Genomic DNA, 16074 nt, shown 5'->3' with positions numbered 1-16074 from the left:
AACTGCAAATACTTATTTCAATAATACATCTTACCTGTTTTGGACTGATGAGGAACAGACTACTTAAAAACAGCAGCTTAGGAAGGAGAGGAGATATTTTGCACTGAGTCAATAACGTGTGGTCCTCGCAAAATAGCTGATGTGGTTTGGACTGTCGTATTGTGTGTGTTATGGAGAGGTCTTATTCGCTAAGTGAATTTCATGATCGCGTAAATGAAGTGTTAAAAAAAGTCGAGAAATAGGATGGCAATCGATCTTATGACTAGTAGACTGTGGCGATACGTCAGTAATTGCATTACGAATGACAACAAAAGTTTTAGACTCAAATTCAATTATTTTAAAGGTTGTAGTGAGGTGGTCCCCCAACTGGTGCCTCAAACTCCTTTTAACCCAACACGGTCATCAACCAGGTGTGTTGTAACGGGATTTATAGTCGTCATAGAGTTTCTAATTCTATTTGAGAATTTCTTCAGTTTTCGGAATGACTTACTCCACACTTGGAGGGGCTCAAGTAGAGGTGGGATGGGGAAGGGAGAGGAACCGGCAGGTACTGTTCTTTATTTTGCGAGAGCCTAAAGTGTGTAGATAGTCCTGCAATGTGGTTCTCACAGCCAAATTTGGTACGATCTTGACTATCAAGCATACGTTGTTATAGATACATAATTTTTATTCGTTGCCTTCTCTTGATGTTAATGCTAGCTGAGCTCATATTTTAATTTTAATATAATAATAAGTAATAATAATAATAATAATAATAATGATAATAAAAAGGCCTGAGCTTGCTATCACCTGCAGCTCATAAGACTGCCATCCCCACGAGCCCCTTCGGGGCGGGGCAGATGGCAGACCATAGGCCTAGCTTCTCCCTACGAGTCCCGTGAGGGCGGGGACTGTGGCTAGGCCTGGGGACAGTTGGTCCCAAAGATGAGGGAATACTTGTACCTCCTCCCATGAGAGACTTAGTCTCGAGATACTCCCCAGATATGGAGCCAAGGCCGGGTCACCACTACTTGGAAAAGACCCGGCCCGGGAGAGTACCGGCGAATAAAAAAAAAATAATAATAACAGGTCTTTCTTTCTGCAGGGTACTGTGGTTGGCCTTAAACACATGCAAGGTCTCGACGTCTTCATGCCTAGTGGGGAAAGCTCATTAAATAATAGTTCCCCAACCACTTCTTCAGTAGGGAGGATAGTTTGTCTTAGGATGGCATCGGCATCTTGAACACAGAGGGAGCGGAGGTGTGCATTTATCTGACTAATATCAAAATTACACACCACCTGACCGTTCCTCAGAGCAATCATTTCTTACATGAGATCCAGTATCCTAGCCTCTACACAGTTACTAAATAAATGTTCATTTTTTACCTGTTTTATGCTTAGTAATTTCTCGAGAGTTGCTGAAAGCTAAATTATATTTTGATTGATGTTAATTTTTAATGAGTAAATTTAATTGGTGCAATCTAATTAACAGAAAATGTGCAGATAGTTATGGCTGGATGATTAGCATTTCTACGGTAGATCATTAAGGGTCCTTTGTAAATTATTGTTTCCAAGGACGTGGCCATCAGATCAGGAATATGCTAATGAGTACAGCCCCTCGGTCAGATTACCAAAAGCTCCAGTGCCGTCAGTAAACACTTGTCCTTAAATTAGACACATGTGCAACTCTTGGGTATCTTTATTGAGGAAACGTTTCGCCACACAGTGGCTTCATCAGTCCATACGTAGGAGAAACTTGAAGAACAGGAGGAGAATGAGGTAATCAGTCCCTCAACCTTGAGTCGATGTGTTCAGTCCATCAATCTATTCAAGATTGATGGACTGAACACATCGACTCAAGGTTGAGGGACTGATTACCTCATTCTCCTCCTGTTCTTCAAGTTTCTCCTACGTATGGACTGATGAAGCCACTGTGTGGCGAAACGTTTCCTCAATAAAGATACCCAGGAGTTGCACATGTGTCTAATTTATCAACATGTCGGTTCTCTGAACCATTCATCTACAAACACTTGTCCTGTTTTCTGACAAACCTTAACAAACTTTATAACAGAAACAAACGGGTCCCCGAAGAATTAAGACCCGTGTCAGGTCTCTTGTCATGATGAATATTCTAACAATTATAACAAACTTATACGGGTCATAGAAAAATTAAGACCTTTCCTGGTGAACATTGTAAGTTTAAGGATAGGGAGGGGATGCCTAGATGCTGATGAAGGAATCTTGATCCAATTCTTCTTCTTCTTCTTCTTCTTCTTCTTCTTATTATTATTATTATTATTATTATTATTATTATTATTATTATTATTATATTGAAAAGGTAATACAGCGCTACGTTAGAAGGGCGGCGCATTTGGAAGGGGTTAGCTGAGCAATAAATTGCTCGAGAACTTGACCTCAGTTGGTCTACAAATCTCCTTTCCATAATTTGAAGACTGGGACGCGAGTTGTCTGCCTCGATGACGGTTTTCTGGCCGATACGCTATTACGACTACTAACCAATGGCAAAACCAGTGTGACAATAAGCCCACACACCTCCCTCGGCTCTTGTTGCGAAATTGTGATCCTCTCATTCCCGACAGTGCAACATGAACCATTTATGGAATGGACTATGGATATTCGCATTGAACTCGAACTTCAAAACCTACCCATCACCAAAGTAAAAAAAAAAAAATCCTGCCCGCGGTCGACGCCGAAATACGTGTAACGTAACCAAACTCATTTCTGACGACCGCGATTTTCTTTCCACAGTCTTTACAGCAGGTATATACTTAATTAAGAAAAATAATATTAACAACCCTCTTAACAGGTTCACAACTGCTGGAGTTTGGACACCCACTCAAATACTGAAAAATCACAAAAATAGTATCCAATCTGCAGAGACGCTAATAACATTGTATGGACTAAAAGGTGACCAAGACACTCGTCACATTGTGCCGGAAACAACTCTCTTAAAATGCACTTAGAGTGGTTAGGCCACTTAACCTTCCTTGTCTGTCTCTTCCTGTCTACCCACACCCCCTTTTTTTTTACTGCTCTGCCCTACCCCAATCCTTTCCCTCCCGATTCTTACCATTAATTTTCAGGCCTAACCAAAGAAAAAAGAAAAGAAAATAAGACCATGTCATATGGCCTAGCCATAACTCTTCTTTGCCAGTTTTTAGACAATTATATCTTATTTCTTTCTCCCCAGTCGCTCGTCAAGTTCGACATTCAGTGGACACCCCTAACGTAGATATAACTGTGTAATTCCTTTGAGGTAATCACCTCCAACGTTCCCACAACCTTAACCTACGTCATTCAGGAGAGGCAGCTGAAGGTGATTGCTGATGTCGCAGTAGTGGGGTAGAAAAACATCGCTCCGCTCCTGGTGGAGTGGCACAACAAACCACAACACTACCCTCGGAAGGGACGCTACAACCTGGATAATAAACTCATATTAACAATTCTAGTGAAGTTAATGGCCCTAGTAATCCTAGTTAAAATAAAAGGCTAACAATCCTAGCTTAAGTAATTGACTTAACAACAATCCAAACTAAATCAGCAGCGCTAACAAACAATTCTTGCTAACAAATGTGGCTAAATAAATAACTTTAACAACCCTTGAAGAGTTAATAGCAGTAACAAACACCAATAAATCAATGGTCCTAACTAGCAATCCTCTTTAAATTTATTACTTAAACTAACATTTCTATGGAAATCAGTGACTAACATTTCTATGTATATCAATGGTACTAACTAAAATCCTAACTAAATCAGTGTGCCTATCAATCCTCGCTAAAGTAATAGTTCAAACTAATACTACTAGGTAAATAAAAACTAATAATGCCGATGGCAAATACAGATAGATTACTCGTGTTATTTATTGTGTAAATTTTCCTATACTGAGCTGGCTGTGTAATGAAAACAGTTATATTTTGGCCCTAACCTAACCTAACCAAGCATTGAACCCCTAATCGAGGTAATATAAGGGTTACAGGTGTTGCGGGTGTTAAGTTTAGATATAGGTGGGGGGAGTCAGCAGATGGTGAATGCGGTTGCGTATGTGGTGACTGATTTTATTTATATATCTTGGGCAATGAGGGAGGTAGGAGTCGAGGAAAGGATAAGAGTGTTAGGGGCTACGATGTATAGAACAAAGTGCCGCAATAGGGATCTTTATGGGGGAAGATGGGAGACAGCATTTACTGAAGGTTATCGTAGATTCAGGTTGAAGGATTTAAGAGATTTAAGTGTAAAGTAAGGGGTTGCGGCGGGCTAGTTATCTTGAGTATGGAAATGTGTATAGATGTTAGCGTGTGTGGCATGTTTGGTAATATAATAAATAAGCTTCTTTTGTGATGTGAGTTTGGTCTGGGTAGTTGTGTAAGATATGTTATTCACATTGTTTTTCAGAAGGTATTGAATATAATATGTAAGTAGTGTTGTTACACTACATGATTGTGTGTATAATGTGTGAGAGGGTACATCTCACAGTATTTGTGTGTTTGATGGTTTGAGGTGACACAAGGCATGACCTAAGTATGTCTGGATTCTCCTTTTGTCCTCAAAGTTGTTATACAAAGATAGTACTGTGGTGTATGTGATGTGTAGGTTTATATGTATTCAACACATGCTTGTTGTATGTTCCCTTTCGTTACTTTGTTTCAATTGTCATTTCAATGCACTTTGTATAGCATTATACAACGGTATCGTTCTTTACCATATGAAGTATTTTTTTTTTTTTTTTAGACGCATTCCTTTTGTGTCTGAGATTGTTGTATACGGGATTAATTGTAAATGTAATGAGTCGGTTTTGAGATCTAAGCTGTTTTCTTTGTATGTTTATTTGTATTTTGGTAATGTAAAGCTGTAATGTTAGGAATAAGTATGTAGATGTTCTAGTAGGATTATGATGTTAGGTTTTGGTTTATTGATTAATGAGAAGGCTGGAAGTAACTGTTACATTTTCTTGTATATATTATTTTCAATTGTATGAGTCTTTGTCATATGTCATGTTAAATGTAAAATTTATATGGAAGTTAGGTTTTGAGTCATTGAATGTTTTTATGTCAGTTCATGACCCTGTTACTGTGTTTATTTGTAGCTATGTTATTGCCGTAAGTTATTGTTGTATGTTATACAGATATATCTTGCAAGTATAGGTGCAATCCATTTGTGTTAGTTTATTATGTGTTTGGTTTTCTTATGTCAATGGTCGAACCTTCAGGATTGAGATCCATACTGTTTCCTTTTATTTTTATATTTATGTATACTGTATTGGTTATAAATAAAAAAAAATCGAGGTAATATGTCGTAACTAATTATGTATGCTAAATTAATTGCCCACACTAACAACCCTATCTAAGTCAATGAAAATTAATAACCCTAGATAAATCAGTAGCTAGCAAACCTAGCTAAATCACCGGCGCTGGCTACGATAGCTAAAATTAAGACTGTTTTCCACAGGGTAACATGCAGCACTCGCTGGAGTGCTTCTGAGCTGAGAAATAGGAATTTCCGATGTAGCCACGACGCCACTGCTGGGTTGTTGATGCTGACGGCTTAATTGATAGGGCCGTTGATGGATGCGAGTGGCTTTGGTACTCGGAATTAATAAAACACAATGTACGGTTTATGGCATTTCACTGAGAAGACGCTTCATCCACCAGGGACTTAATGGAAAATTAATAATGTCCCTAGTCGGTGAAACGTCTTTTTAAAATGAAAAAAAAAACCCGCATATTGTGCCTTATTATCATGCTTGTCGTGTATAATAAGATTTAGTACTAGGAAGCAATCATTGTTAAATCAATAATCCAAACCAACGCTCCTAACTAAATAAAATTTTCTAGATATCAGTGCGAATAAACACACGTTAGATAAATGGATATCAAGCAAGTCTTCGGCAGATCCTACGATTTAACAGGTATCTTAAGAACCTTAAGTGTTCGTTCTCATAAAAGACTTCAGAAACTTCAATAAAAACCAACTCGTTGCTCACCAAGCAGTTCAATAGTGTTTCTTGGTTATAAAATTAGATGGTGAAAACTTTTCCTTGTAAACAAATTCAAATCCCAGGATTTGACCTCTTCAATAAGTTATATAAATCTTTTATTAAAAAATCTCAACTGTGTCCAGGAAATTTTTCCTGTAACTTTCTGAAGTGCATAAAAAAAAACTTGCATTTTATTAGTTTGGAACAAGTAGTTTCTGTCTTCGTCAGAGCAAGAAGTTTCTGCCTCAGACACAGAATGTTTACATAAACTAGCACAGAAATGCTTAACTTCGTTAGTGACGCCTACACGAAGCCTAGACTATCATTCTATTTTCTTTTTCTTCTTCATTATTATTATTATTATTATTATTATTATTATTATTATTATTACTATTATTATTATTAGTAGTAGTAGTAGTAATAGAAGTAGTAAGTGAGGCAATAGTGGTAGTAGTAATAGAAATAAAAGTGGAAAAGTAGCAGAAATGAAAGTATAAAAAGGAGTAGTAGTAGTACAGTATTAGAAATAGTAGTAGTAGTGCTGTTAATGGAAGTAGTAGTATATGCACAGAAGAGCGCTAAACCCGTACGGATAATTCAGCACCTGGAGAATGGTAAGCACTGGCTTTTCGATCTAAAGGGAGTAGAGATCCAATTCTTTCAATCAAGGCATCCTTTCCTTCAAGGGATATATATATATATATATATATATATATATATATATATATATATATATATATATATATATATATATATATATATATATATATATATATATATATATATATATATATATATATATATATTGTGCGAATTATTTTAGATAAATGTACAGATGATTTTTTTTTATCTTTTATGGATGTAAATTTGGAAAATGGATACTGTTGTGTTTTGGGCCTATGAAGAAAAAGTTTTTTGGTAACAAAGAAAAAGTTGGAGAACCAAACCCGCCAAAACATAGAATTTAATTCTCAATCTAGGTTAGGCTAGGCATGTGTTTATACCTAATTTATGTATGCAAGAGAGGTTTATCACTTCGTGCGAATGAGAAACCTGCCAAACATCAAAGTAGTCAGTACCTGCTTGTGGTACATGGATGATATCACATTACTTGAGACACATGGATATCACATGTGACACAATACTTGAGACACATGGATATCACGTATGACACATTACTTGTGACATATGGATGACATCACATCATATTACATTTCACACAATACTAGTGACACATGGAAAGCATCACTTCGCATTTCCTGTGACACATGAAAGATATCACATTAATGGCAGTCCTCAGTCAGCAGTGTTATTAGTGTGACAGCCACTCCTAACAACTTCTATTAGTAACCCATAAAATACATCGAGGCACGAAATTTTTGACACTTATTGCACGACTAAAATCCGCATGAGTAATAAAAAAGATGAGATTATTTACCTTTTCCATAAATATTTTCACATACATAAGTAATTCCTCTGCCTATACAAAAAAATGTTTTTATGAGAATATGAGACCTCTGGTAAGAGTGGGCAAAATGTAGAAAATAAACAGAATAATAAATACTTTTGTGTTCATTACATTTGGGTTGTGCGGCTGTATTTATAATAAGTATTTAACAGAATAACAATTGCCCCTATTTAAAACTTCATTATTAAAACGCCTTACTAGTTATGATAATCAGATCCTCTTGATCCACCAGGAATACCTCACAGTATTTTATGTGGCAAAGTTCCCAGGTAAAGCATAATAACGAGAGTTTACGGGACATCTGAAGTGGCTAAATCATAAGACAGTTAATCTGCAAACAAAGATTAGTGCCTACTAGCTAAGTCTAATTTTCGGACGATGAAGCACTCGTTTCTCATACACTAAGAAACAAATAATATGCCACAATTTTTAATGTGTCATGTGGTGAGCACTGTTTTAATTTTTATATGGAGTAGTTCAGAGATTTGCACTTAGCCAAGGTATATTATCAAGGCAAAATACTTATCCATGCGAAGGAGGTATAGAGAACACTAGCTAAGTTGAAGTTGCCAGCTGCGGGAGGTCACGACATTCTTGTTAGTTACAGCAACATTCCGTGTCCTTCATGCTCTCTCGGAGGTCCTGGTACTGATGTCCTCAGTGTTACACAGTTGACTGCTCTCACAAGTGTTTTAATTTATGATAAATCTGTGATCCACTTTAGTGACAGTCGGTAAACGGGAATATTTCGTAACAAGTCTCCAAGACGTGTGGTCACTGTGATAGCCGCGTGAAAAGTCTGGCTGCATTACCCTCCACCCACACACACACACACACACACACACGCGCACACACACACACACACACACACACACACACACACACACACACACACACACACACACACACACACACACACACACACACACACACACACACACACACACACACACACACACACACACACACACACACACACACACACACACACACACACACACACACACACACACACACACACACACACACACACCGCGCCAATATGCCAATTTTCTCAACCACTGTTTAACTATTTTTAAGTTGCCTAATAAGAAAATAGTTTCCACTAAACGTATACATGTAAATAGTAGCTTAGATCTTAAACATTGTTTGTTGATGTTTCCTGTGTTAATGTGCTCATTGAGAATGTGACAAAGTCACACTTACAGTGTACCTTTTCTTTTTTTTTGTAAAAGTCACAAATTATCTCAAGTTATTCCTTGTTGGTCAAGGTGCTCCTCTAAATTCTCCCTCATAATGTACGCCAAGACAGTGTCTTGGCACGGGTCTTAATCTTTCGACGGCCCGTCTAAATTCTTTCTACTGTGTATTTTTGTCCTGTTTTCCACATATGTAATCATACTGACGCCTTTTTCTTCCATGGTGTTCAGCGGAAATTGCATTTCAGGCGTCCCATTTCAAGAGACACCTGACTGCTTGAGTAGCGCGTCTCGTCTTGATCATTTAATATTTGTGTGGAATGAACCGCACGAGTTTAATCTCTCAGTATAAGTATACATGTAAACACCTGTAGTAATTAGGAGCCAACACGTCACATGTAGACGAAGTCCAAGAGTCAAATATATTTGGCGTCATTAACTTAACTATTTTACCACTAAGTTAATTTCCTGGTGGAAATTTATTAGCATTTCTAACAAACTCGAGGTTAATTCTTCGGTAATAATAATAATAATAATAATAATAATAATAATAATAATAATAATAATAATAATAATAAAATAATAATGATAATAGTAATAATAATAATGTAATAATGATGGTAGAATTACCGACAATAGGTAAAGCAAAAGGACACAAGTGCAGCTAATGTGACATTTTATTGTGGCAACGCTTCGCTCTCCAGGAGCTTGGTCAAGCTTGACAAGCTTGACAAAGCTCCTGGAGAGCGAAACGTTGCCACAATAAAATGCCACATTAGTTGCACTTGTGTCCTTTTACAATAATAATAATGATATTAATAATTATTATTACTATTTTATTATTATTATTGCTCTTCGTTATTAAGTCCTTTGTTTTTGAGAGGAGAATATAAATAGAATAAAATTTCACAATTTATTTTGAGAAAGTTTCCACTAAATTGGTTTGGGTTATCACAAAAGGAAAATAATTTAGGTAAATTGCTTTCCAGCAAAGAATAAATATATACATATAATATTGCTACCCTAACATGTAACCCAAGCGAAATGTAAGAACCGCTCTCGCCATAGTGAAGTGGTCAGTAGATCTGACAGTAGCGGCGAAGATGAGAGGTGCCCCTCTTTCAGGGTGTTCCATATACAGGAGATGGAGCAGGAATTCCTGCCCCACTAATGCTGACGCCAAGACCATCACCGCTGCTACCAATGAGTTCACCGCCACCTTCAGAGGCAGTTTTAAGGGCAGACTGGAGATCGCCACCGCTTGGTAGAGTCGGGTTCTCTCCTTCAGCATAGTTGACAAAGTACACTTCGGGAGCTGGCTGCTCAGGTCCTGGTGCGTGAATGAGCTTGTGATCATGATGAGGCCGCTTGTTGAGCACGTACACAACATTCCTCTGTTGTGGTGGTGGCACCACGATGGGTTCTTGGCCCAGGAGCTCCTCTGGGAACTGGATGAGTAAAATATTGTCTTCAACTCTTGGTGGAGGAACGTTTGGTCTTGGAGCTACGATCGGTGTTGCTGCAGGAACTTTGTACAAGAACAAGTTACGGGTGACCTGAGGAGTTACACAGCTGCCATCCACATGCCGGACCTGTCCGTGTCCACAACTGACCACAGAATGAGAGAGACCAGAGAATGAACCACCAAAGGATCCAGTAGCCCCTCCAGTACCCCCAAAAGATCCAGTAGCACCTCCAAATGATCCTGCACTGCCTCCGAAGGATACCGTACCGCCTCCAAAAGATCCAAAGCCAGCAGACGAGCCACCGACGGAGAAGCCGGGGCCAGAGGGCGTTGGAAGACTGTAGCTCTGCAATGAGCCTGCCGCGGCCGCTGCCACTATGCACAATAATATCTGTGGGATAATGAAAACGTATGAGATAATGTGAATTCATGAAGTAAGGCATCAATATATTGCGTATAATGAAAGCATAAAGCAAATAAATAATAAAAAAATATAAAGTTAGCATTAATAAAATTAAATGCATTAGCCGAAACGACTGAAAACAATTCTGTGCAACCACATTCACTCAGAGAGGTACACTGTCATTGTCAGTCACATCCTTTCAGTTTTCAGGGAATCATAGTGTTCCTGTCAATCACTGAGGAAGAGACGCTGTTCCCGTCAGTCACAGTTTCTGTCTTTCAAGTGTTGCCGTCCAAACACAAACGCCTCACGACGGGTCATCATCTCCAGGTCACAAGTGGCGTTAGTGGTTTTGAGTTCTCGCATGCATCGTCGTTTTCGCCGGCACTACCTAGATCCTATACCTCGCGTTTCACACGTTTCACTCATTATTGCTTTAGTTAAAACAAACGAAAAGGATTTTTTTTTCTTTTCACTATACAATCAGTGATGTGTGTGACAATGTCTTATCGGACTCTACTTCGAACACTGTGAAGCAAGGAACTGTCTTCTTCAAAACCGAACTCTACCAAGAAGTAGAAATATCCAATTGTATTATCACAGAGTAATGTATCCTACATCACTGAACTCAACTACGGAGCAGAGACTGTCTCCTGTGCGCCGAGATTAGTGATGATAAAGTACTTTAACAGTGGCTTAAAATACTGCTGGTACCTGCAGCACCAAGTTTCAAATTGTTTCTGGTTAAAACTTTGTAAGAACACAACACTTATTTCCCCGGCCACTGTGGCCAAGGCATGAGCACTGCATCACTGTCTCCCGGACTTTATCACTACATCACAGGGTTACTGTCCGGGTCTCTGAAGGTTTATGCTGTATGACCCATAGGGGGTTCAGCACTTGTTTCCAAATGTAATAATTATAATCTCTAGGTTATCACTGCCACACTGGGAAAGGAGGGAGGGAGAAACAACTCACCAGGAGCTTCATGGTGGAGTGTGATGTCTGCTTGATCCCGCTCCCCCTTTATATACTGATTCTACTGACCTCAAAAAAAAAAAAGGGATTGCATGTGTCCTTCGTTGATAGTTCGTCCCCTTTCCTTCTTCTTCTTCTCCTCTCACTTCAGTAATCCCACCTGGCACACACACGGGACCAATGTGTCATTACCCCCCATACCCCCAGCCTCTGACTTCCCCTCCCTCCCACAGCCTCGACGGACTTTCGCTGTTTCTAACATGTTGACCTTCAGATATTTCTTGAAACTTGCATATTTCTCTGTTAACATTCCCACGAGGATGCTCGTAACAAGATGCATTTGTAACACATTTTTTTAAAGTATAATTTTTTTTTTGAAATGCAATATTCTGCAAAAACCGGGATATAACACAAATGTTGGTTACCACAGTAAGTGTTGGTGCTGATGGTAGTCAGGTGCATGTGTTGAGTGGTAGTGGAGGTTGTCAGTGTGTAGAGTGCTAGTGGTGGTGGTTAATGCAGTTGCTGAGTGTTAGTAGTGGTGGTTGTCATTGCAGGTGTTGAGTGCTAGTAAGGTGGTCGTGTTAGTGGTGGCCTTGTGCAGGTGTTGAGTGATGGTATTGTTGGTGTTCAGCAACTGGTGGTGGTCAGGTACAGGTGTTCAGTGGTCCTGGTCCGTCACCTCTCACAGACTGGTCGACCACTTACTAGTCTTCCATTTTCAGCGGTTTCCTTCGCATGAACACCAATTGTTCAGAGAGAACAACAGCGACGTAAATTATCCACGAAAGGTACGACTGCCATCATTTTAATTGGCCTTACTTGGCAAAAATATTGTAAATGTGTTTTTTATTTATAAATTTATTACTTAACTGTTTTGATTTTTTAATACTAAATAATTTATAGACACACACACACACACACACACACACAGTGTGTGTGTGCCAGGGTGTGTGCGTGCGGGGCCAGGAGCTGAGTCTCGACCCCTGCAACCACAGTTAGGTGAGTACAATTAGGTGAGTACACATACACACACATACACACGCACACACACACACACACACACACACACACACACACACACACACACAGTAGCAACCGGTGAAGAGGCGGGGCCAGGAGCTAAGACTCGACCCCTGTAACCACAAATAGGTGAGTACAAATAGGTGAGTACACACACACACACACACACACACACACACACACACACACACACACACACACACACACACACACACACACACACACACTAGCAATGTCCCTTGCCCTTTTTAAAAGCCTCAGTTAACCCATAACTTTCCCTATAAAATATAATTTTATATCTTACGTATTTTTTGGGAATATGTGCAGAATTAGCAGTCATGTCCAGTGTTAATATTTATGCAAAAGTTCACAATAATTTTCACCATAAGCGGACATTATTACGTCACATCATTTTTGAAGCACGTAGAAGTATATACAACTTGCTCACTATTATCAAGATTCCACAATCCTGACATCAGCATTTCTATAGTAGGAAAATATTTTTTACTCATTTGAATTTGCCTGTTATGAACTTATTCTTCCAAAACTCACTACAAACCTGAACCTACCTAGAGCATAACACTCCTCAGGAAGCGATCCACTACAGTTGACTGCTAGGTGAACAGAGGTAGAAAGTGTAAAGAGACTTGCCCATATATCTAATACCCCAGGTATCTATTTACTTCAGGTGAATAGAGGAAAAAGGTGTAAGGAGATCTGCCCATACGTCTAACACTAAATACCTATTATTGTTGTTAGGTAAACAGTGCACTAGATGTAAGACTTGATCATACGTTACGCATCGCAAGAGAATCTAAGTTCCTTTTGGTTGTGACTCAAACGTTTGATCACTGATGTACAGTTCACTGTCGAAGACAAAATCAATACACCTCGGTGATGAGATCAATCTTCGAAATCTCTATTGTTAATTGAACAAGTTATATGTCTTTTATGAAAGTAAATGATAGAAAAAAGTATGACAAAAATCTAAATTATATTTATTTAATACATGTCAATATTTATTAAAATAAATGAATGTTGGTCACCAAGTGCTTGGTAACTTTTTATATGGTTGATTAACTTCTCTGCCAGAAATAGTCATTATGTGAAGAAAGAAGACGCTGAGGGGTATAATAATAATAATAATAATAATAATAATAATAATAATAACAACAACAACAACAACAACAACAACAACAACAACAACAACAACAACAACAACAACAACAACAACAACAACAACAACAACAACAATAATAATAATAATAATAATAATAATAATAATAATTGTCATACAAAGGTATATTCACCAAAAGGTGAGCAACTCCAGGTGCATATACGCTACGAGTTTACTATGATGCCTATTTAAGTGATCAAAATATTTTTGACTGGCGGTGTATAGATGACATGTAGCTTTAATGACCCTCGTGTACGTTCATAGGCTTTAAACCCAAAAAACTAACAAGTGGTGTTGAAAATGTTATTACAAGCACGATGATAATACCTTAAAATGATAAAAACAGCGGCAATATTAATTGCAGTAACAATAAAATTAATAAATAGTAAGATTTAACACGAATAATGTTAAATTAAATTATCTTGAGTACTGTGGAAAATACTGTATATATTTTCCAGAAATTCAGTATTTATATGTAAATAGATGGCCATACTGTATTTAATAATATTTATGTCGTAGAAAACGGAAAGCCTGCGTCTGTGCAGAGGGGACTCGCCATCTTGGTTTTGAATTTTGTACAAACGTTGGTATAATGGGAAGAATTTTTCGTGCTCTAGAGGTTAAAATTGGGCTGACACCTCTCAAATAGGAGGCGAAATTGTTGGATGTGCATTCCTGCATAACTTGAGATATCAGACGACTGGACAAGACAGCTCCAGGAACCTCAGATAAGCTCTCTAGATTTGTGTGTAATTCTGGCCAGCATTATTTTCATAGATTTAGTTAGAGTGAGGTTTTCTGAGTACGATACACATTAATCTCCAGTCAAATTGGTGAGTGATATTAAGATATATTTTCCTTCTGTTATGTAATTGTGTATATATATAACCATTTATTATTTTTAATATACAGTCCACAAATTTATATATTTACCAGTATTCCTGGTGTATGTATATTTCATTTAATTAATAGGTCCAGAGCAACTTGTGGTTATGACAGTGGTAGGTATCGAAGGGGAACATTTTTGGCGATCTAGGTGTCCCAAATTCCTACTTGTCTATGTAACATTGATGAATAATAATTATCTTTGTTATCATTTACTGTTATGTACATAATTAGTTACATTCAGATAAATGCAATTTTCCACAAGTACAGTGAGTGGAGATAGCATTTATCTCGGTTGGATAAAAAAAAATATATTAAAATAAACCATCCCTCGGCGTAAGTAAATCGATATACATGTATAAGGTTCCTACTGTACCCAGATATTAATTTGTATTGACTGTGTTCAGGTCACAAGATTTGTTGAGTAGACTTTTACAAGTCTATTAATACTAAATTTAGAAAGATAACTTTTACTGGAACGATTATAGAGTGCTGAATGTTTCACAAAAATTTCTTGTATTTTTTAATTATAAGCTGTCTCATAATTATATTTTCGTAACGAATATTAAACAAAAATCTAATAGTATTTAGATCACAAGACTTGTGTTCTTTTTTTTATGTAAATTCTCCAAGATTCAGTGGGTTGCGCAATGGAAATAATTATATTATGGGTCTATGGAGCAAAAACTTATCTGTTGTTAAAACCAAAACTTCTAAGTCAACCTGTTCCAGAATTTAATTACTGCTCTAGTTTACGGTGGGCTGTGTTTAATTTATTGGTTACCATAACAAATTAATTTTCTCCCATAAGCCCAAAACGTGATTGTGTCTAATACACAACTCAGTACTAGATAATTTAAGTAACCTATCGCTAGGCTCAAAAAAAAAAAAAAAAACTTAAACTAATTAATAACTGAAGTAAGTTTTTTTATGAAATGAGTTTTTATTCACAATTGTACTGAAAGCAAATTGATCTTTAATTAGCTAAACTAGACAGAATACTTGTGCAGTTTCTTTGAACTGGCAACATGTAAATAACTTCGACAGAATATATACAACGAAAGCTTATATATGTATGCATGTAAAATGATAATAATTTACTTTAATGGCAACTTTTTAGGGATGAAATTACTTTTGACTCGGTGGTGTACAGATGACCCACGAGAAGTCGATGGGCTTGAAACCACATACACAAACACACAACTGAACAATACGTAACCTGTAAGATATATTAAAATAAATACAGTACTACAGGTTTAACTCGGGTGTTAGATGCTGGGTAATGAAGGGTAAACATCACAACATCTACAAAGCAGACTTTTTAAAAACTTTCTGTGTTTTGTTTAATAATACAGCGCACATCTGTTGTTCTAAGCATGCTTTAATACCTTAATATAATATCGTGGCGCTGTTTGACCTATAATAGTTTAGTACATATTTGTAAATATGATAATGCTGCTGCTGATGATAATTATGATGATGATGATGATGATGATGATGAT

General features: G+C 37.5%; 1 protein-coding gene across 1 annotated transcript; it reads right to left on the bottom strand.

Moving 5' to 3' along the window:
* Nucleotides 1–9540: 9540 nt before the first annotated feature.
* Nucleotides 9541–11521, bottom strand: LOC138852402 (uncharacterized). Its single transcript, XM_070082885.1, has 2 exons — nucleotides 11488–11521; nucleotides 9541–10497 (listed from the first exon to the last, which is right to left on the bottom strand). The coding sequence occupies exons 1-2, from the start codon at nucleotides 11497–11499 to the stop codon at nucleotides 9763–9765; spliced, it is 747 nt and encodes a 248-aa protein (XP_069938986.1). The 5' UTR covers nucleotides 11500–11521; the 3' UTR covers nucleotides 9541–9762.
* Between the last annotated feature and the right edge of the window lie 4553 nt (nucleotides 11522–16074).

This window comes from Cherax quadricarinatus, chromosome 8 (genome assembly GCF_038502225.1).
Source record: "Cherax quadricarinatus isolate ZL_2023a chromosome 8, ASM3850222v1, whole genome shotgun sequence".
In the NCBI taxonomy this organism is placed as follows: domain Eukaryota; kingdom Metazoa; phylum Arthropoda; class Malacostraca; order Decapoda; family Parastacidae; genus Cherax; species Cherax quadricarinatus.
The sequence above is the reverse complement of the archived record's forward strand: the minus strand, read 5'-3'. Positions and strand labels throughout refer to the sequence as shown.